The sequence below is a fragment of the Alexandromys fortis genome, unplaced genomic scaffold (genome assembly GCF_014885135.2).
Source record: "Alexandromys fortis isolate MF-2015 unplaced genomic scaffold, M_Fortis_MF-2015_v1.1 scaffold_17, whole genome shotgun sequence".
NCBI lineage: Eukaryota > Metazoa > Chordata > Mammalia > Rodentia > Cricetidae > Alexandromys > Alexandromys fortis.
The window spans coordinates 8357271-8380633 of record NW_026067896.1 but is presented as its reverse complement, the minus strand read 5'-3'; the positions used below and the strand labels follow the sequence as shown (position 1 = coordinate 8380633).

The following is a 23363-nucleotide window of genomic DNA, read 5'->3' as shown; positions in this document are numbered from 1 at the left end:
GTTTTTCCTTACAGACACATTTTTTAAAAATCTCAAAGCATTATTGTCTTCAGGCTTAATAAGGCTATACACCAGGTTCGTTGCTTTGGCATGAATGTTATTCAATTATATACTAGCTATTTTTTAAATTAAGAAAATATACTCCATCAAATCTGAAGGTCATGAAGTTCAAAGTGGTAACTATAAAGGCTTACCTGCCCAAAGCTCACAGCCATCGTGGTGATATTGTGACTGCAGTTATATGAAGTCATGGTAACAGAATACTGAATCGCTGTAGTTGATCCATTTATTTTGGTCTTATTCACCTGAAAATGCTTTAAAAATATTCCTTTGTTTGCAAGTGCTGGAGGTCTTCTCTTTGGCATTTCTGTAAAAGTCAGTGCGAGAAAAGATTCCAGTGTTAAGGTTTTGCTATGTCATTGATAGAATTCACATGTGCATAAATCTATCAATAGGACTTGGTAAATGATGCCAAGATGTGTAAATAAAATTTTCCCTTGTAGCATCATTATCACACAAGTCTGTGAAAACTTTCAAGTCCACCATATCAGAAAGTCGTTACTGTCAAATAGTTGCAAATGAAAAACAGCTTTCTTTCTTCATCGTTGCTTTCTCCAAGATAAGCAAAGGTATGTATAAGCAAAGTTTGCTATAGTTTATTTATTAACAAGCCAAATCCAGAATCATAAACTAGTAATTGCTATGATTGGAAGAGGCTGACATTAAGAATTTATTCATTGTTAAAGTGACCAAGCAGCCCCATCCATTACAAGTAAAGTTAATTCATAATACTACTGAGGTAAAGGAGCAGATCATTAATATTTATGGGTTAGTATTTTGTCTTTACCACTGAATATGAGAGTGATTTCCATGGTAGTATTTTAAAAGCTAGATTTTGAAGGTTGAACTGTAAATAAAATGAGTCCACATACCACCCAAAGCTGAGACTGTAGGTGTTTGTCCAATGTACACTGCATCCACATAGACGGGCTGGCTTTCGGATGATTTTTGTAAGCTAATCCTTTGTAGAGAAAAACTTGTCCCCACATATTTGGTTTGTAAGAAATCTAGAAGATCTATGCAAGTGTAGGTCCACCTGAAATACGTTGCATAATGTTGTGTTTACATTAGTAATAAGTATACATAATATAAGTGCTACAACAGGCTCGAGATGGCTCTATTTGGAAAGTGTTCACTGCACAAACAAAAGGGCCAGAGTTCAGATCCCCAACATCCATGCGAAAGCCTGGTGCCACAGGCTCTAGTCACAGCACTGGGGGGCAGAGTCAGGAAGAGCTCTGAATCTGATTGCCTATAGTCCTAGCCCAGCTGGTGAGCTCCAGGTTTCCATTGGGTGGAAAGTGAGTAAGGAAAATGTCCAATACTAACCTCTGGTGCTTACATATGTGTACACACTTGCACATATGCCCACAGGCATGTGTATATACACACACATGAGCAGAAACTAACCTAAAATGAAAGACTTCACTGTCAATGAGATATTAATGCTGTGTACATGTAGAGGTTTTATTTGTAGCCTTGGCTCTACCTATCGAGATGTAAAATAACTTTCCATCATGGTATTTAGGAAGTTAAGCAGCACAGTTTGAATAGAGCACATTAATAAAGACAAAATAGCATGAAATCTACTATTTCTTAACTATATGGGAAACAGAAAAGTAAATTCTGATTCTAATTTTAGTGAAAATACTTTGAGTTTTTTTTTTAAGTATATAATGTTGCCTATAGTCTTATTACATATAGCCTTTTTAAGTCAAGACACGTTCCTTTTATTACTTATCTCTTTGGGGGTTTTGTCATGAAGGGATTCTGGATTTTGTCTAAAATGCTTCTGCATCTATTAAAAGAAGCTTATGATTTCTGTTCTTTAATATATTCATTGTTTGCTGATTTGTGTGTTTTGAGTTGTTCCTGAACCTCTGGAATGAAGCCAACTGGATCATGGTAAGAGAAAGAAATGAGACTAGTCTGGGTATTGTAGTATAATTTGTTGTGAACCCATGATGTGTCTTACTTATTTCCAGAAGAAAAGTCATATTCGAATTGCATATCAGCACTTCTAAAGATCTTGCCACTGTCTTGGTACTTGAACTTCAGACCAATGTGGTTGGCTAAGGATCCTTTGTATGCGAAACAAAACTACATAAAAATATGAAAATGGTTAATAACAATATTTTACAATTATTTTGTATTATAACAATTCAAGTGACTGCAATGAAAATCTATATATATTTATTGAACATTTTCATATAAAGTATACAAGAATACTTAAAAAACAGTAGATTTCAACCAGTTAGCTGTGAGAGAATTGGGATACTTTCACTAACGGAAGACAAAACCTAATAACAATGTCTTCATGTATTTGAATGCAATTTCCTTTAAAAATAGAAAATATTTTACTCTCTATAAGAATGAGTTATATAAAATTCCAATTAAATCTTATATAAATAATTTATTCTACATTTTCAAGAAAAGCATAAACTATGACATTTATTCCCTGCTTACTATTGCTCTCTTCCTCCCTGCCCCTCTTCCTTCTTTTGTCTTCTGAGAATCACCAGGAGGAAAGATGATCACAGAATCAGAATCATTGTTCCTGTCCCACATGACATGATTTCAAAAGGCAAGCACTTTTTCTAGTCTTAAAATTCCATGAATTTTATTAGCAGGCGATTTCCCAGATTTGATTAGCATGCAGTTTTCACAAGCTCACCTGATTATGAGGAAATAATAAAATATCTCCATATGGTAATTTGTTTGGCTTAACATCTGCTGAGTCAAAAAGGACAGCTGGGTTTTTCAGGGAGTAGCGGCCACATTAAGCGTCTGTCTCGGCCGTCTTCTGCCCTCTATTAATATGATCCTACAGAAACAACAATTTTTCAAAGGAAAACGTGATTTATTTTCCTGCTTTTCTCCCAACATCTCCAACTAAGTTATTTGAGATCCTGCTCTAATCCCATGGTCTCTTTAGTATTTAACTTGAAACAGTCTCTCCCATCTATGAAATTCTTCCTACATTCATTCTGATCCCCAATCATATTCACCCATTGTGTTTCTGTGTGGAGGCTTCTCAAGTCCCAGCATCTTTTCTTTACTACCATCTCATTAAAGATACCTATTCGTTTTTCATGAATATTTGTTTAGTACCAGGTACTAAGTTTTTGTTTACTTTTATTTTATTTGTCATAATTCACGTGATGAAGAACACTGTCTTTGTAAGAAGGGGGTAACCCTTTGGGACAAAAGAACTAAGGGTTATATTAATCTTGGTGAGAGGTTTCTAGCTCACATAAAAGAAACCTCACTGGTAGAGACAAATGAGTTGCCTTTAAAGATAAATAGGAATTGTCCAAATCAGAGAAAGAATCAACTGACTTCGGAGGGTAAAAATCACCGTGAAACATCAAAGAGAGGAAGATCCTAGAGTTGCTAATAGCTGAAGCCAAGCAGAGCCCAGACATGAATGCTGGGTAGAGATAGAGATACACCTAGGAAGGAACGGAGGATAATCTAATCCTCACCATCAACAGGACTACTCTCAGATACTCATGCTGCCATTAAGCCGAAGAATTTCCATTTATCTCTAATAAATCTGCTAACGCAAAGTATCATGTAGTAAATATTTTAGTTATTCATGGTTATTTCTAGAGTATTGGTCACATTTAAATACCTAGACCCTCAGTTCGATCTTTGTGCATATATGTGTGTGGATGATTTGTATGCATGTATGTTCATGCGTGTGGTGCACACGTGCCATGGCACACACTTAACAATCAGTATACACCTTCCATCTCATCTGGGTCTCTTGTTTGCTGTTACATATGCAGGCTAGCTGGTTGCAAGCTTCTGGGAATTCTCATGTCTCTACCTCCAATGTCATTATATGAGTGCTGGAATTGTAGAAACTTGCCACTATGGCTGGCTTTACTTGGGTTCTGGAAATATGAACTCAGGTCCTCCCATTTGTATAAGTGTTTCACTCACCGACCCTCTCCCCATGCCTGCATTTCATATTCTTGGGATGTTGCTTGGAAAGCATGCATATGTAGCATCCTCAAGTATTCAGAACAAAAATTAGAAAGTATATGTTTAATATTTTCCTCTGTATACTAAAGAAAATTTATAAATCTCATAAAGAAAGAAATAAGAATTAGGCATTGTAATAAAGACTAAGTGATTTCAAAGCAAGACAAGAAATTTACTGTATGACTCATTCCAATAAAAATTATATGCTCTGAAGCCAAGGAGGAAGAGAACACATGCTTCACTCATTTGAAGAAAACACGTAAGCTCCGTTTTGCTTACTGTCTATTTATCAAGTAAACCCATGAGTGTTGGGAGTACTCTTTTCACTAATGACTCAGAGTTAGGGAAGATGCTAGACTGAGCCTTGCAAGCAAGCCTGTAACTAAATGACCTCTGCTGTCTGAGGTAGAGTACTACTAACAACTAATGCTGGCTCAAGAAGAGAAATTGCAAAATCTCAAACACTAATGGGAAGTTTTGTTGAGTCCCTCTCAACGTTCACTACACACTACATACCAGTTCAAAATCAGTTTCGTAGTCTCTGAAGTATTTTACTAGATATCCTTCTTCCAGATGTGAGATTTCTGGTGGACACTTGGCGCTCACCATCTCTTCCACAGCTGCCTGAAACTAAATGGACAATATTACTCTTATCTCTAATCAACTTAAGATATAAGTAACTCTATTATTAGTTTGACTAATTAGCTATCAGTATATTTTCATGAGATAATTCCTATATTAGCCATAATTAGGATACTTTCATCTATAATTTTGTAAGAATTTTCAATAGGTTATTATTTTAGTGCCTATTGGTCTTATCAAGAGATTTATTTAAGGATGATTATGTCTAGTTTTTATATAATGCAGGAATTTTATTATGAAGTCTTTTAAGGAGAGCAATAAAATTTGAAATAAACAATTACCCAATTAAATATATTCCAAATAAATGATTTCCCTGATACATCAAATTATCTATAAAAATATAGTCAAATGAAATCTATTTTTCAAAAGAACAGATTAAGTTCTGACTGTAACCCAAAACTTCCAATCTTCTAAAACATTAAGTATTCTGGATTAAATAGGGATTATTATACACTACTGAGTCATAACTTTTACTTCTATGTGTCTAGCAAAACACAGAAAATGATTGTGGCTTAGGAATTAAAGGCTTAAGGCAATACATAGTATTTAATTCCCAAGCAAATAGTAATTGAAACCCACTGTACACTTTCCATGACCGGGTAATTTACAAGCATGCTTTGTTTAAAAACAGCCCCCACTCCAACACTACCCAGCACAAGAGGCCATGCTGACACAGGTCAAAGAATCACTTTCTTCTTCTTTTAGTCTTTGTAATAGCTCTTCCCCTGTTGGCTTACAATGATTGACCAAGACAGTAGCAGAATGTATTACATCTCCTGAAAGTATTATTTACATCATAAGCTTGACATTTAGATGGGTATCTTTTTAATAAAAATAACAAAATATTTAAATTTTATTATAGAGTCTTTGCTGTATCCATATCTAAAGGTCTCTTTGACCTGTTCATAATAAACACTTAGATTTGTGGTGAAGGAGAGTACTGGGGCGGGTAAGGGGCATTCATCTCCCACACAAACACGGAGGATGGCTGTGGTGGTTTTAAGATGATTTCTCAGAAAAATGGGTGATCACACTAGATGAACTTTGTGCCCACGTGAGACAAGAATAATTTATAATAAACATTTCATTAGTTAACCAAATGTTAAGTGATTGTCGCTGATGCCATGAAGCCAAGTCTTTTCTCTTTTGTGTATGGATAGCCAGTGTGAACTGTGAAAGATCGAGAAGAAACACATGGTAGAATGCTTCTAGAGCATACTTCAGCTTCCGATGACTCCGGGGCAAGGGGCTTAGAAGCAATCCCATCCCAGTTTAGTGTGAACGTCTCCAAATTGGGTTTTCCTCTGGTTTGTTCCGTGATGTCCAGTGTGACATTATTCCCTTCAAATACTTCATAACCAAGCAGATCAAAATCTCCTGCATGTGGCACCAAATAGAATTTTAAAGAGACAATTACGTCACACCCATGCCTCTAAAAGTGACATTCAACTGTAACCAAACTGATTGGATTTGGAGCTCCATTAACATAAAAGAAACAGGAATGGGAAAGATGCAGGATATCACAGTATAGTATATTTAGTCACGACAGAAAGAGCAAAATGACATTTGATCCATTTAAATACAGGTTCAGAAGAAACATAAAAAAGCAGGTTACAATCAAATCAGATGGTAAAGGTGAAGGGAGCAACTGGGCATTCAAAACATTAATTCATTGTATTTTTGATGTCAGTATATTAGTGCAAAAATCTGTTTAGTTTTGATGACTATCAATTCCAGAACACGAAGTGGATTTCCAATAACAGCTTACACTCACGGGCTTGTTCAAGGTACCACTTTGTAGCAGGCGAGGCCCTGAACTCCACTGCCTCTCTCTGTTGGGTACAGTCTTGTCATATACCCTGTTTTGATTTTGCCATTTATTTGTTAAGGTCTCTGTTGAAGTTTCAGAGTTTCTCTATGTTCTATGATACAGACGAAGCACAAGCTTACCTCTAGTTGACACAAAGGTTATTGTGTAGATAAAGGTCTGAAGATCCCTCCTGCTGGTCACTTGCACTGAATCTGGTTTTATAGACCAAAGGTCATTTAAAGCTGACTGCAACATGAAGTCAGAAGCATCAGCAGGTAGCCAGACTTTGGATGAATTAAAAAAGGAAAAATAGAAGAATTGAAATCTTCCTAGACTTTTGCAACCCAAACTGGTGTCTTGTACTTAAATTTATTCTTGGGAACATTAAAGTTATCAAGCAGAAAACTGACCTGGATAATAATGTTGACTGTTTAATTGGTTAGTAATGTCTTTGACAGTAGGGAACCATATTTTATTTTAATATTCTATAATAAATACTGAATACATTATTTGATATGTCTTAGTCAAGACAGCAAAAATAATTGTTTAGGATTATTAATTTTTAGAATTCATTAATATAGAATATGTTATTAACTGATAAATTAGTACTTTGTGTGTTAATTATAAGACAAATTCAAAGGTGTATTTATTCTCTACTATGGTAATTTTCATTTCTAGTTTCTGAACTTATACCTGAGAGTCAATGTGTATAAATATGTATATGCTTTAATAAATAAATACAATAGTATACTCCAGAAAGTTGTTTCTATTTTCTAATCTTAGCAGAAACTTTTCTTCAAAATATATTTCTTCTCCTTTCTCTAGCATGCTAGTGAAGCTATCACTTTTAAATTATCATTGTGCTAGAGCAAATTCCTTATACCTATGTTTATATGCAAAGGCAAATAATTAGTATAGCTTACCAGTCTTTTCCATGTTGTAGATGAATCTGTATTGGGAACGTGAGCATGAGTTAGTTCCCACACATGGGCTGGTGACTGCAACCTGCTGAACTTCATTTGTAGCATTAGTTGTCTCCCAGTTTTCCAAGGTTATAATCTATTTTCCAAAAAAAAATAAGAAAATTAAAATATAGATTAACTGAACTTTACATAATTGTAATTTAGCTATTCAATGTCTCTCCATTGTTATATTTTAATGAAAATGATAGTCTAAAACATGTCTAAATGAGCCTTAAGAAATGAAATCCTGGTTGTTATAATATAGGCATGTCAGGAGGAAATTCAACAACTATGTAATTATAATCCCCCAGCACACAGCGTAATAACTGAACGGAAGGGGTCCTCATACATTTACTCCTTTAAGGGATAAGGAGTGAACCCAGGGCCTCACAGATGTTATGCAAATATCCCAGTGATGATCCCCTGTACAAGACACTGGTTTTCAATAAAGTAGATATGTCATCACTGCAAACCTGTACTTCCGGGATGACTGTTGACTGAGACTTAATGACTTGTTCTTCATTTACTGCGTCTCCTGTCTGCTGTTCAGTGAAGACATTCTTATATTGGTATAGTCCAACATCAACAAAAGCACTCAGTCTATACTCTTGCAGCAAGATTTCAATGTAATATCTGGGAAATAGGGTAAGGAAGATAAATATTTTCCCCAAAACATATGTCATGAGATTTTTTTTAAATGAATAAAACCAGTAACACAGAAGTTATTAAATTATAATAACGTATAAATGTACAATTAATACAAGTTTTTTTTTAGCAGTCTGTTAAACAAAATTAATTCTAGAATATACAAACATTTTTAAAAAGTTTTCCTGATTCAGGATAGTTAATAAATATTTACTAGAGAAGACAACAGCCTCAACCTTGTGGGGCTGGCACAAAGGTTCAGACCGTGATAATTTTCTGGGACACAACACTGCAGGAGAAGGAAGTTAATGTAGAAGCTTAGGTTTCAGAGAAAACAGCCGTTCTGGTTACATTTATCATACTTCTGTAGCTCACAAAACTGTGGAAAGTAAACAGTTACAATTACAGCTACGGGACACTGGACCTGGGGCTTTGTACACGCTTGGCGAGTTTGTACAATTAGCAGTGCCCTCGGCCTTTGGGAATGACTAACTCTCTACTTAAGTCAATAGACCATTGTGCACACCAGTTAAAACAAATCAAACTGTATTAAAATATTAGGTTACATTTCTAAATTCCATACAAGAACTTAAATACAAGAAAAATACCCTTACGCTTTTCCTTTCTGAAGATGAATCTCGTCTGATTTTTGTGTTGAACTTGAAAAATAACTGTTGGCATTGGCTGAGTGATATGCAATCTTCACCTTATCCAAGAAAGAGAGAAGAATTTTAACACAAATCTTTTCTACAATTAATTTTAATTTATCACTTCTTTATTTTAAAAAAAATTATCAACGGGAAAATGTGAAAATCCACCTTTTTCTTCTAAGATCTGTTATCCATAGCAACATTTACTTAAAAATAGCAAATCTTTACTTATTTCATCCTTTACTGATTCCAATGTCACTACCCAAATCTACCACATAGTTCTAGTCTTTCTAATAATAGAACTGCAATAGAAAATAGCAGAAATACAAACTAGGGATAGAGCTGTTATTATTATTTAATGGACTTTTGTTATGAAAAAACTCTTAAAGATTTGATCTAAATTACTTAATTGTATGTATACTTGAAAGTTACCCAAGCCAGCTAAATACATAGGAGGGCGAGAGGACTTTATGCTTCTTACTAAGAATGACTACGTCATCTTTGGCTAACGGTGTGGACAAGTTATAGAGCATTAGAATTTATAGGCTGCAAATAACAACCTAGGCCTACGTAGTCAGTATAAGAAAACATTTTGTCAAATAAATTGAGTACTGAAGTGTGATTTTAAATTTTGATTTATTATTTTCACATTCTTAAAACTCTCTTAAGAGACTCGTTCACAACGTTAAAACTTCAAATAAATAGTTTTTAATATATTTACTAATTTCAATTAAAATATGTGAAACACATTAAAGAATTTTTAATAGTGTTTTCATGCCATCCATTAACATATTGCAGGTCCCCTACCTTATCCTCTGGGTGTCCGGTCTGGCTGAAATAAATAGCATAGCGGTCATCACCTTTGATATAAAATCTATAAACATCAGAATCTGGAGGCACCAAAAATCCACTGATACGTGCAACAAATGTATCTTGATCCATGGGCCAAACATAGGAAGCAGAATCTATCCAACTGGCACCCAGGTACCCGGGGGTACGTTCACTGTATTCAAGAATCTCTTCAAGATGTACTGGCCGGCTATTATTCCAAACCTCCATCTTTAGGCCTCTTCCACCTAAATATAGTGCAATAAATGAAATTGTTCACCAGGATGAGGTTGCTATATCTTGATGACCTATTAGGTGGTAGTTACTGAGGTCCTGTGTCAGCTGCATTTTCAGAGCATGTGTGTAAACAGTTGCACACACCCTACACGTGCTGATCCTAGAGACAGAGCACTTGCTCTTAGACTCGTCCACTCTTTAATTACTGTGACTTGATCTCCCTGAGTTGACATTTCCATCCACACTGCACATGGAAATATAATGTGATTGATATGCATTTTAATCATTTTATACCTAGTTACTCTTTAGGTAAGATGATAACACGTGGCTATACTATGTTGTTCAACTGTATGACTGGTGTTTCACATAGCAAAGTCCCAATGCTCCAAAATTCAAACCATGTTATTATTAAAAATAAACAAACAAACTTGTCTTGATCATTTTCTCTAATAAAAGTTAGTCAATAACCGGCACACAAAGCATGTAGCAAAAAGACAGATATTGGTGTTTTAATATTTGTCTCAGTTGCTGCTTTTCCAAACATCGATCCTGTTCTAAGATGTCACCTGCTTCTAGATTAGGTGTATCTCCACTTGTAGGATAAACTGTGACGTGTCATCTGCTTCTTAGCTAAGAACCACAGAGGGAAAGTTCTCAGGTAGGTGTGACTATACACGTGAGGCAAACATGTGGACTCATCTCTTCTCAATCAGAAAGGAATGGTCAAATGCTTGTTCCTGAAAATGTAGCACCCTGAGGCCAGCGCCTTCCTCAGCAGCCTTTTGTTTGTGTGCATCTGAAAAATAGTAGCTAATGCTCTTCACCTGCACTTGCTGAGGAAAAACTTGAGCAGATTAAAGCCAGGCTTTTATGGTGTCGGTGGCCATTGATAGACAACTTCCTCTGAATCAGCAATCGTTAATATCAACATTATTTTGTAAATTGAGAATGCTTTCCTGAAAGCAATTTGGAGGTTGCAAACGATAATTTGTTATACTACAAACACCAATGGCATGAGAAAGAAGAGATTTCACTGCTTTCAAAAGATAAGCAGCTGCTGCTGCACACAGATTTTCCAAGATGCAGGAGGCAGGAGCAGGGTGGCCAGACATGCATGCTATTTCAAGGGGCCAGAATGAGGAAGTGTGGAAAAACTCGGAGTGGTCTTTCCTCTGCTTTTATGCCCAGATCATTCTAAACCAGTAAGATTTAATCTCCCACAGTTAGGCTTTTAGCACAGAAAGCTAATCATTTTATCATTTAATCATTTTGGAAAAAGCATTATTTTTAGGATTATATTTGCAAGATTTAAACCTTTTCTTCCTCAAAACCCTCCCGTACACTCTTCCCCACTCTTCTTCAAATTCATGGCCTCTTTTTTCTTAATTGTTTTTAATAATTCCTTAATATATTGCATATATCTTAATATATAGGTTTATATATATATTTAATATATATTCCTAATTCCTAATATTTCCTAAATAGACTCTGCTAAGATTTCACACAGTTACTTGTCAGCATGTTTTCAGGGATGACCACTTAGCCTTGGATGACTATTTTATCTGTTCTTCCCTGGTGAAGACAGTTTAGCCCAGTATCAGCATTCCTTAGCTGCCTGTAGCTCTTTGTGTACGATTGAAGCCTCATAGGCTGTTAAGAATTTCACTTTGGCTGGGCGGTGGTGGCGCACGCCTTTAATCTGGGGAGGCAGAGGCAGGCGGATCTCTAAGAGTTCGAGGCTAGACTGGTCTACAAGAGCTAGTTCCAGGACAGGCTCCAAAGCTACAGAGAAACCCTGTCTCGAAAAACAAATAAAAAAAAAAGAATTTCACTTTGAGCCACAGTGTGATTTAAAGAATTAAACCATTTTATTTTTTTTTCAATAAGGTCACACTTTATTACATCAAGGTGTTAGAATTTAGGTTACAGCTTTGATGCAACTATTTTAATAAAAACATTCTCAGGGTTGCAGAGATAGCTCAGTTGACAGTGGCTGCTAAAAAAAAATCTATGAACTCAGACAATGTAAACTGGAAAGCTTTTGGAAAATTTATTAAAATTCCTAAAATTTCAACTAATATTCTTACTACAAGAATATACGTCATTAATAATTTTTCCTGCAAACACAGAAATTGACATTCTAACTTATGACAACTTACCTGGATAGAGTGTTTTGAGGCTTGTAGGTTTGGGAGGAGTCTTGCAATGTATACTATTTTCTGTGACATTCAAAATATCACAGGCTTGACCTATAGAGAAGTAAAATATAAAATACAAACAGGCTTTCGAATGTAAATCACACCAGCCTATCTTGAAATGCTGTGAAATTTTTATTAGATTTATTAATTTTATTTTATGTTCATTTAGCTTGCTCACCACATGCATGCTTCATGCCTGGGAAGGTCAGAAAAGGGCATTGGATTCCCTCGAACTAGAGTTAGGCATGGTTGTGAACCACAGTGTGGGTGGCGAAAATTGAACCCAAGTCGATCCACTGTGAGAGCATTAAATGCTCTTAACCCCTGAAACATCTCTCCAGCCCTTGAATTTTTTTTTTTTTAATTGTGTGGCTTGGGCAGTTTGTGGGGCCACTGGCAGTGGGACCAGTCTTTATCCCTAGAACATGATCTGGCTTTTTGGAACCCATTCCCTATGAAGGGATACCTTGCTCAGCCTAGACACTGGGGGAACGGGGGCTTGGTCTTGCCTCAAGTGATGCTACAGACTTTGATGACTCCCATGGGAGTCATCCCAGCCTCGGTCTCCATCTTTGGAGGTCCTTCCCCTGTGCCCACCAAACATTGACGCCTCTCCAGAAAAGGTCAAAACCACTCCCACAGGCTATTTAAACTGCTCCCCAGAAAATAAACACTTGGTTGTCCCTTTTCCTCTCCGGTTGGCAGCTTCCTGTTTTCCTCGGGGCCACCCCGGAGCTCAGGTGTCTAATTAAACCTGGATATCTTTTAATCTGGTCTGATTTGGCTTGATTGGGATTATTTTGTGTCCATGGAGTGGCTCGGTTAGGAAATATTCCTAACAGATAACAATAATGAAAAGGCAAAGTTCCATACAAATTCCTAAAGAACAGGAAGGATTTGATTTTATAAAGTAGTAATACATAAAATACCTCCAATTAGAACTCTCACTGGGAGATCGGTCTGATCAAAGAACCGCCCGTGGATCGTCAGAACGGCGCCTCCTTGAGTGCCGCCTTTTGAAGGGGAGATTGTTGTGACCTCTGAGGAAGGAAGGCACGTTATGCAAAATGTCGTAAATGTCACACACAAATCCAATCTGCTTCCTTTTACCAAGATTTCCACATATCTTAGTCACCATCCCTAACACAAGTGAGCTAGAGAGCACGTAAGGTGGATTGCCAGGGAGTGAATTCAGGCTTTGACCCTTGCGGTCCAGCAAAGACGCTGAGAACACAACTTTCATAGAGTCTCTGACAGGTGTGGGTAGTGATTGGTGCTAAAAAGCCCTCAAAAGAAAGTAGAGCAGACATGAGCTGAGCACAACCAATTCCCAAAGAAAACAGGCAGAATTAAGGTAGAAGCAGCCCTCTTCCTGCAGGATTTTGAAGAGCACACGTCTATAGAGCAACACCTTGGTTTTGGCAGGGTGATATATAACCCTGGAGGGCTTAGTACTGGGTGTGTTGCCAAGGTTGACCTTGAGTTTACTCGAAAGCTTCTGCCACAGCCTCCTGAGCGCCAGAATCCCAGAATCATGGGCAGGAGCTGTATTTGGCTTTGAACTGACATCTGATATTTTCTCAAAAAAAAAAAAAAATGCATTTAACTATGGGTTTTTTTTTTTTTGTACAGAAAAGGTTTAATATAATTAAATCAGCCCAGTCCATCCAGTCCAAGACATACGGTAAATCATTACTAATTGATTTCATAATTTTTTTCTTTTATTTACATATAATATGTAACATTTAACATGATCTCATAAATAGGTGTGAGTCTTCTAAAGTAACCTCAGTCTCAGATTATCATTATATATAATGATTCAATATATTGCTATTGCATGTGAATTTTTCAGTAAATAAATTTGAACACAAGTCAAGATTTCCCACAGTCAATTGATATGAGCAGTCACACTATTCTCCCATTTTTAAATAATTTGTTTATTTTTATTTTATACACATTGGTGTTTTGCCTGCAAGTATGTATGCGGGAACCAGTTTCCCTGGAACTGGATTACATAGACAGCTGTGAGCTGTCATGTGGGTGCTGAGAACTGAACCTGGGTTCTCTCGAAGAGCAGCCAGTGCTCTTAACCGCAGAGTCATCATCTCCCCAGCCCCAGAACCCGCCACATTTTTAGTGCCCTTGGAATCTTAGCCTGTCCTTCTGTTAGCCCTGATCTGGGAAGGAGGACAGGTCTTCCAGCAAATTGATACTTGCTTTTGATACTCTCCTGGGAGTAGTTTAACCTGGAGTAGTTACTTCAAAATAATTCAATATAATTAAAGTCTGGTAAGGGATTTTTGGGGGCTCACACTGAGAGCACAAACCCGACAATACTGGCATGTGGTTGACACTGAGAGGTTTTTTATCTTTAACTCAACAACTAAAGTCGAGCTGGCCTGATTCAGTGCTCTGCCTGCTGGGGCAGCGAGTCTATTTCTCAACCTTACACTATGCATAGCTCTGAGGGGTTCTAGCTCCCTGTCACGCCTTCAATCACATGCCCCATTATGGGTACTTTTCGTTTCCTAGCAGGACATACACTAATATACACTTTACTGGCGTGACTACACCTGGTTGAGGGATCCGAAGGGTACGACACCTCTCTCACACAGAACGGGGGGATATGTCACATACCTGCATATGTCTGAAACATTGAAATTTTATTGAGAGATGAAACAAAATATGTCATTTTCTCTGGGAAACTCCTGTTGGAAAAAAAAAGCAGTTTTTTGTTTTAAAAATCACCTATGTTGATGGATTTTGTCACTCAAATTGGTTGCTACAATGACAGAAATTAAGGCATGACCCGCAGGGGAGCAAGGTAGAACCGCTAAAGGAAACAGTTGAACGGGCCACATCCTCATACACTTGCCGGTTCTGCATGTATGTAGATCTCTGAGGACTTAATAAATTGCATCTGCTAAATATTTAATAAAACTCACTTTAGAAATTTTTTTTTGCAAAAGGATTAAAACAGAACCCAGCAGGAAGATTCTGTTTTGTGTAGATGAGCTGTTCCTCTTGCCACCCACCCTGTCCCTTTGCCTAGCGTCTCCCAAGGGTCCAAGGACCCTGAGCTGAGAGGGCTCAGTTTATTGTGTCAACTGATCTTCACACGTGACGGAGATAAACATCAAAGAATTAATTTAGTCAAGAATACAAAGCCAGTAAGTGGCAGAAGCAGAACCACAGCCCAGGCCCCTTGTATCCAGTGCCCACCTCCTAACTATACACTACACAGTACCCCTAGCCAGCCCACTATTTGTGCGTTAATAAAAATGGTGAAAGCAAGGTTTATTCACGAGGTTTAAATCAGCCTTCAAAAACACAGGCTCTAATATTTGTATATATTTTTATAGACAGTTATAATTCCGTAACCTAGAATACTGAAAAAAACCAGAATTCTGAAAATCCACTGAACTAGTCTCTTGGATATGCGAGTCTTGTGGACAATCTCACCCAGGTTTTACAATGTGCACTTTTAACACTAAAGAGTCTAGGAAAATACTTTATGCTAAATTTGTTGCTTAAGGAGACCATCTTAATTTGTCCGTTTTCATATCATAAGCTTCCCAGTCGATTCCCCTGATCTGAAACCATGCCAGCATCAATAACACTGTGTCTGGCCAGACGATGCATCTCAAAAATTAATGCTGCTTCTGAAGTTAACAGGAAAATTGCCTCCTGAAATAAAATTTGAATGTAATTTATTGTGGATGACACTGGGGTGATTTCCACTAATTTATTGATAATGACTAGGCATTTCTCAATTAAGACGGTCTCATCTGAACCTTATCAGTTTGGAACAGCTGTTGTTTGAACTTGGGGAAACGGAGCATCAAAGGTTGGGCATTCCCAAGAAATGCAGACTGTGTGCAAATGTGGTCTTTGATTGTTTCATTTTATATGCAAGGGTGCTCTTAAAGCTTATAACATGTGAATTTTATAACTTACAAAATTTTATAAGTTATAAAATGATTTAACACTTTTTAAAAATACCCCGCAATTTTAAACCATGGATTTCTATGTGGTAAATTTCATATTTTAATAGTTATTTTTAATTCCTGACTATTTTATATAGAAACATACTTTCCTAAATAATATGTCATTAATGTAAAATTATCAGACATAGGCTTTCTTTCTTCCTTTCTCTCTTTCTTTCTCTTTCTTTCTTTCTTTCTTTCTTTCTTTCTTTCTTTCTTTCTTTCTTTCTTTCGTTGTTTTGAGACAGGGCCGTGTTTTGTAGCCCTGGTTGCCTGGTATTCCTGTAGCCTGTGGTGTCCTTGAACTTTGGATAAATCTCTTGTCTCAACCTCTCAAGCACTGAGTTTGCAGATGCACACCACTATGCCCAGCTAGTCATTAGCTTTAAAAAGACTGAAAATGAAATTAGAAATCAAGACCACAGAATTAACAGGGAAATGGAGCATCCTTGCTAATATTATGTGTGAATTTGCAAGCTTTACAAATTATTTTTTGAAACTGGGTTTCACTTTTTAACCCAGATGAGACTGAAATTCATTATGTAGCCCAGATGGGTCTCAAACTTATCACAATCCTCCTGTCTCGGTTTCTTGAGTGTTTTCCTGTTCAGCCTTTGCTGGATTTTTAGATGGGGTCTGAGTCTGTTGTTGCAGCAGATTGATTTATGTAAGTTGCACAGTAATATTCAGCCTTGATCACTCAAACCATTTACTTTAGGGTAATTACTTCTCTGAGAGATGTATGATGGATTTGGCAATTAACACTTTTTATATAGACTCAGAAGCAAATTCATTTTATTTCATCTTAGAAAGAATGAAACCGAGAACCTAAAAGAACTCTATGTTGTCCTAGGAAGAATTTAAAACCCAGTAATGGTGGGTCCTGACACTGTTTTATAAACCCTTTGGTAAAATTCTACTGCCTGATTTACAAGTTCTTTGCACATGGGTCTGTTCTTACAGAAAACAGCTTTTAAGTCACATTGAACTCGAAGTTATTTGCCTTGAATAGTTTTCAAAGGTGTTTTCTAATACACTAAGCTTCTTATTTCTATTCCAATCCACATTGATCTACAATAAAGCATCCAGCTTGGGCATGATTTTGTTATAAAATATTTGTTTCTATGTGTTTAGAGCTAACTGATCTCTAAATACAATGATAATTGACCTTGACCAAATTGTAATTGCAGTTCCATGCAGGGAGGAACAAACTCTGAATCCCTCCTTCAGCCTGGGACACTCAGGAGAATGACACCATTTACTTGTATTGAACCGCTGTCAATCATTTCACACTTTTAATCACTGAGCCCTTTAATCACAAAAAGAAATCAATAGGCCTATCTATTATTGATACACTACCTTTGTATTAGTAAAGAGTATTACTCATTTGGAAGTCTGTCAACTGGCTCGTCCTGTCAATGACACTTTGACATTTGGGTCACGACAACTCATTTCAGTTTGATCATCAGGGTCCTGCCCACAAGAGTCCTTAGCACACACGGTTTTACCGACAGTCAGTAAATGCTGCCCCTACACACATCTTCAAACGCTCCCAAGAGTGCAGTAGTCCTGCTCAGAAAGACTTCTGTGTCAGAAACTTATATAACGATGAGATGTGGTACTGAAGGCAGAACCCGCAGTCAGTCATGGCAGAGCGCTGAGACCATGTGCCCAGGGCATGGATTTAGACAGCATGCACTGGCTGGTTCTGCTCACAAGACATTTCTGATGAACTATTTAATATTCATCTCATTTTTTTCCCAGTGGGAAACAGGATGGATAATAGCTTGTTTTGTAGGTTCTCCGGAAGACGAATCTAGATAGCATAGGAACCATGTCTAACACCACGCCTGCACTGTATCACATGAGCAACAACAAGGAGAGATGCACAGACTTACTTTTCTATAAATACATGAAAGTACTTTACTGAAATACGTGAATAGGAAATTTGGAAATAAATTCTGGTTAGACATAGCTGTGTCTTATTAGTAGTGATACTAAGACACAGTCTTGAAAACTGTTATCACCTTTGCAACGTTCTGAGCACGGATATATCAAAGGAAAATATGAGGTAACACTAATCATGAGGTTTTATTTATTCTTACATTAATTCAAAACAAATTTTTTTCTGAAAAGAATTACAATTAAAACATACGAGGAATAAGACATAAAATAGCACTTTTTCCATATCATGTTTATAAGCGAGAGTCCCAGTAATAGAAAGAGCTTTTTGTGAGTTGAAAGTTATAAGAGAACAAGAGTTACAGACTCTTTGAATGTAAATTTTTTTTGTGAGGAAAACGATTAATCCTTTAATCACTGCATCAACAGAGCAAAGTAAATATATACTTTATTTAACCCATTTGAATAAATTATGAAAATTATTATTTACAAAATGGCCTACCTTCCGTAATCACTATCTAAGATGAAGCTGACATTGTGATGACCTGAAATTAATTAAAATACACAATCAATTAAATTCTCAATCAGAAAAGAACAATAACTCTACATTAAAAGGATGATTAAGGTTTAGAGAAATTTATATAAAAAAATACTTGACCTATAAAGCCTTAATGAGGCGAAAACAAACTATTTTTAAAGTATGTATAATATAAAAACATATAAGTGGGTATTTTGAGGTTATAACTGGAAAATCTGACAAAATATGATTACATATGATGAATGATAAAAGATGTACATGTGTACTGCCCTGCAGTCCTTTCATTCATTCAAAAGTTTTTGAATCCTTTAATCCCAGCACTCGTGAGGCAGAGGCAGGTGGATCTCTGTGAGTTCGAGACCAGCCTGGTCTATAGAGCTAGTTCCAGGACAGGCTCCAAAAGCCACAGAGAAACCCTGTCTCGAAAAAAAAAAAAGTTTTTGAATCATTAAGAGCTTTGGGCAGCAGGAGCAGACACAGCGAAACAGAATCCATGTCCTTCTAGCACGGCATATCATCTCGGTCAAGAGCAACAGCACCGAGAGCTATCTATTGGGATAAGGTTATCAAAGAAAAGGAAAGCGAGGTTTGAGGATGGAAAACAGAACTCCGAGAAAGAGTTCCTGGCCAACAATTTTATCTGAAATGTTCAGGCTTGAATGTTTACGCAGGATCTGAGACAGAAGGGAGGAAGCTTGCTCACAAATTAAAAGCCATGCAATGGGAGCTGGAGGGAGTCAGGAGAGGGCCGAATATGGCAAAGTACATTATAGACAAGTATGAAATGTCTCCATGACGCGCTTATGTGTAACTAATGTGTGCCAATAAAATCTTAAAGAACTAAAAGATCTGTATATTTGGAGTATACATTCTGAGAGGAAAAAAATAGATTCTAAATTAAAGACTCAATACAGCAGCAGAATTAGTCATGTATCCTCTGAGGGAAGAAAGGAGTAAAAGAAGAAGACAAAAATCACATTATATGTAAACTTTAGAAAAAACCCAAGTGATAGATTTGAGGGGAAAATAACCCAGGGAATGTCGTAGAGAAAATAAACCAGGGAAGAGCCAGGCTTGGCAAGAGGAAGGCTAACACTTACCAATGTAAGTCCCTGTTGTCTTACATATCACAGACCCTGTATCTCCACTGGGATGATCGAGTTTTAGACCATACCTAGCAAAGTAAGTATGTTCACATTAAGGCTCTTATTGACTATTTAGATACTGTTATTTCCTAAAAACATCTCTTTATATCACAGTACGTATATTGCTGCTATTGCTGCAATAACATTTCAGCAAAATGAATCATTTCTCAGACTTTATTGGAGATATTTCAATCAAATACATTTATCGCTGAAATAGCTTATGATTAATTGTGGTATTTTTGTTAATGTTACTTTTAAGGCATTTCAAATGCTATATATCAAGTGCAACAATGATGTCATGAAGTTATTTCTTAGTAGAAATAAGAACCTAAATAGTATGTTACATTAGTGACATATATCTGTGTATAAGGAAAAAGCCAGTTATAAATGAATACTAATTTATTACATAAAAGGTAATTATTACAACCCATATAGCTATGCATTATTGCTAATAATTACTACTTAAAAGTATTATATTTATATGGATTTTTATTTTAAAAATTACTTTAATTACTTACAAATCATCAGAATGTGGCAGAAGGAGTTCACATGGCATTCCTCCAATATAGGTTCTGTACAAATATTTTGCATTAGAAAAAAAATCAAGTCAAATTTAATAAATTTAAAATTCTACTCTTTTTACTAAAATCAATAGCTACCTTATTTTTTCCTCGGTTGCTTATTTTTCATTGCTCACTCCTTAAACATCTATTCATCATCCCTATGTGTCAGTTCTTTCTCTTGGCACGAAGACAAATCTGTGAATGTGAGATTTCTCTATGCTTTTGTGACAGATGATTTTCTGGGAAAAATCACTAAATATAGTAATCATAACACTTTTGGTATAATTTAAGTGTAAAACAAAATAGGGACTTCTCCAATGAAAGTTTAATCAAGTCAAATAAGATGTATTTTTGTAAGTTTAAGATGTAGAAATCGAACATCAGAATACCCTATGTCATCACCAAATGATTTTGGAGGCTCACAGTTGACAAGGGTCTTGCTATATCAGAATTGATGGTTTGTAGCATCAGAACTTGTCACCCAGCTTGTGTGAACTGAATCCCAAGCTGCTCAGAGATGTGAACTATAAGTATTGATGACTTCTATTAGAAGGAAACACTGATATTTTAAATGGACTTTTGTACACAGTCCTTTTTTTTTATTTTCTTAAATCAAAATATAATTACATAAATTTCTCCATTCTCTTTTCTCCCTCAGGCCCCTTCTATGTCCCTATTCTTCCTGCTTCCTTCCAAGTTTATGACAACTTTGTTATTGTCTCTCTCTCACACACATGAATATGTATGTTTTATTTAAACTTTACATTAGGCTTCTTAAATAAAAATAAAAAAAATATTATTCCCATTGGAGAGCTCTGTCAAGTCAAATTCTCCTTTTAACCTTCTGTTTTATTCCAACTAAATAATAAATTTATCAGCTAACATAGGCTCTGATTAGACAGATTTAACCATTGTGATCATGCTATAATTTAATACTTATCATCCTCCTATTTTCTTCCACTTGCTGATGAAGACACCGAGACAGAGATGTGAAATAGCTTGTCCACATCTAGCTAGTAAGGGATACAGTAAGGATTCGAGTCACGTGTTTTGTGTTCTCATATGTGCTAACTCCCCTGGACAGAAAAAGTATATGTCTAAAATAGCAGGGCTGGAGAGTTTGCTCAGAGGTTAAGAGCATTGCCTGCTCTTCCAAAGGTCCTGATTTCAATTCCCGGCAACCACATGGTGGCTCACACGTGACAGCAAAGGTCTCCAGTCCAAAAGGGGGTAGCAGTTTTCGGACTAGCCAGTGCTATCTCATCCGGCCAAGAGTTGATAAACAGAGCAACCAGGACTAAAGCTCTAGCTGCTCATGAGCTGTTGACTATGCCTACTTCCTATACTCTCCCCTGTATCAAAGTGTGGTAGAAAAATGTAGATTGTGTTAGAAGCCTTGGATTCTACTACTGATCTTGACCGAGCTATCCATTTCAGGCCTTAGGTATGTTCACAAATGTAAAATGTGGCTGGATAAGGAATAAGGTTCTCTATTAATGAAGTTCTGAGGCTATCCTGTAATTATTATTGACTTTGCCTTCAGAGAGAAAGGAAGTCATATCAGACCAGAAAAGAAGGAATCAACTGTAGTCTGGTTCTCTTTCTCTAGGACTGAAATTCTGACTAGTTCCATCTAGTTGTAGTTGGCTTTTATACCACCAAGACTCTAGTACATTTAGGATATCCTGTCTCATCTGTAAGTTATAGGACTATTGCAATATTTCCATAATAAAAGATTACCTCAAAATCCTAACATTTCTTCCATTTGAGCTCAGTGCAATATTACTGCCATAGACATCCGTGAAGAGCCGGCCTTGAATAGTTATTAACGTTCCTAAAATCAACACAAAACAAGACAAATCCTCAAATTGATTCTGGTTGAGAGTACCTGTCTGTACATTTCATTCCAAAACATTATAGATTTTCCCAATAAAACAGAATCGAGACATCTATATTTATTTCTCAACACTATTTTCAGCATTGCTTTAAAGTAGCTAAAAATACAATAAAACATGAGAACATGGCTAAGGAGTCCTAGATTAATGCGCTATAAAATGAACAACAGGATGAATTCTTTAGTAAATATTAGTTGAGTCAATATTTAGCTTGCTTGAAAAGAAAAAAGTTCCACATTACTCCAAATGTTAAAAATGTAACTTAGATAAAAACAATATAAAAATGAAATTAAAAAATCCTGAAAACTAGGTGGAAATTTTATGTCCTATTATATAATCAGGATGCAATGGTCTTCCCCAGGAAGGGGAAAAAAGATATTAAAATCTATAGACTTAATGAAGAAAATTACTTCACAGAAAAACTATTAATGTAGAAATATGCTGGGATTAAAGGCATGAGCCACCACTGCCCGGCTTAATCAAACTTTTTGAAACTGTCACTATGTATCAGCTAAGTCCTGCCTTTATCTCTAGAGTTATAGGTATATGCAACCTGTACCTGCCACAAAATTCTTGACAACAATTAGGACTTCCATTAGTCCAGGCTGAAGAAAAGCGCATTCTCACATATTTCTACAAGATTATAAACTGATAAGATCACATTATCAAAAGAACACTAGATACTAGCTCAATCTCTGACAAAGAAAACACATTATTAGTGACTAAGATTCAACCTTTGAACATAATTTTAAATTAGCCATTATTATAATCAGAAAAATAATATGTATAAATTAACTATACTTTTGTATGCTAAAAATAAATCAATTGCCACAAGTCCCAACACGGTTCAGTTGCCATTGAACAGACCTGGAGTCCCAGATAAAGGTGTGATGCTTCTTATTGTTGGGGTTCTAAAACCTTTTGCCTGTAAAATATTAATAGCCATGTCAGCTAGCATTCTTACCTCTATTTTGATCCTAATTTCACAATTCTGTTTTCTGTATCAGTTTTATTTCAACATTACCCATAATCTGACTGTCAAAATAGTTTTTCATATAGAAAATAAAGTTTGGGACATTTTCTGCTTTTTTTCAAGATTTTTTCTTTATCCTCTAAAAATTGACTGGAATTTCATAATATTTGTAGTCTGGGATTTAAAAAGTCAATCATGCCTTTGTAAACAGTATAAGCGAAACCACAGCAATAATCCTCCAGTAAAGTCTTTCAGGAGTGGATAAAATACATTTTTAAGATTTACTTCTAAAGAAAAATAAGAAACAAAGTATATTTCGAAACATCAAAATGAAACATA

The 23363-nt window shown here is 36.1% G+C and overlaps 2 protein-coding genes across 5 annotated transcripts in view; both read right to left on the bottom strand.

Annotated features, from left to right (window-relative positions):
• Positions 1 to 2875, bottom strand: part of LOC126513391 (fibrocystin-L) — an 87756-nt gene extending 84881 nt beyond the window's left edge. For all 4 annotated transcript variants that reach the window (XM_050161750.1, XM_050161757.1, XM_050161761.1 and 1 more), the window contains exons 1-4: positions 2735 to 2875; positions 2036 to 2160; positions 933 to 1096; positions 195 to 367 (exon numbers count right to left, since the gene is read on the bottom strand). In XM_050161750.1, coding sequence (XP_050017707.1) covers positions 195 to 367; positions 933 to 1096; positions 2036 to 2070 — 372 coding nt within the window. In that variant the 5' untranslated portion in view covers positions 2071 to 2160; positions 2735 to 2875. The remainder of the gene's footprint in view (positions 1 to 194; positions 368 to 932; positions 1097 to 2035; positions 2161 to 2734) is intronic.
• Positions 2745 to 23363, bottom strand: part of LOC126513406 (fibrocystin-L-like) — a 31717-nt gene continuing 11098 nt past the window's right edge. Inside the window, exons 5-19 of the mRNA XM_050161773.1 lie at positions 22919 to 22976; positions 21897 to 21990; positions 20112 to 20165; positions 19549 to 19622; positions 18413 to 18455; positions 14660 to 14730; positions 12952 to 13062; positions 11984 to 12073; positions 9567 to 9835; positions 8724 to 8815; positions 7938 to 8097; positions 7426 to 7561; positions 6643 to 6786; positions 4567 to 4680; positions 2745 to 2884 (exon numbers count right to left, since the gene is read on the bottom strand). Of these exons, the coding sequence (XP_050017730.1) occupies positions 4577 to 4680; positions 6643 to 6786; positions 7426 to 7561; positions 7938 to 8097; positions 8724 to 8815; positions 9567 to 9835; positions 11984 to 12073; positions 12952 to 13062; positions 14660 to 14730; positions 18413 to 18455; positions 19549 to 19622; positions 20112 to 20165; positions 21897 to 21990; positions 22919 to 22976 (1500 nt within the window). The 3' untranslated portion in view covers positions 2745 to 2884; positions 4567 to 4576. The remainder of the gene's footprint in view (positions 2885 to 4566; positions 4681 to 6642; positions 6787 to 7425; positions 7562 to 7937; positions 8098 to 8723; positions 8816 to 9566; positions 9836 to 11983; positions 12074 to 12951; positions 13063 to 14659; positions 14731 to 18412; positions 18456 to 19548; positions 19623 to 20111; positions 20166 to 21896; positions 21991 to 22918; positions 22977 to 23363) is intronic.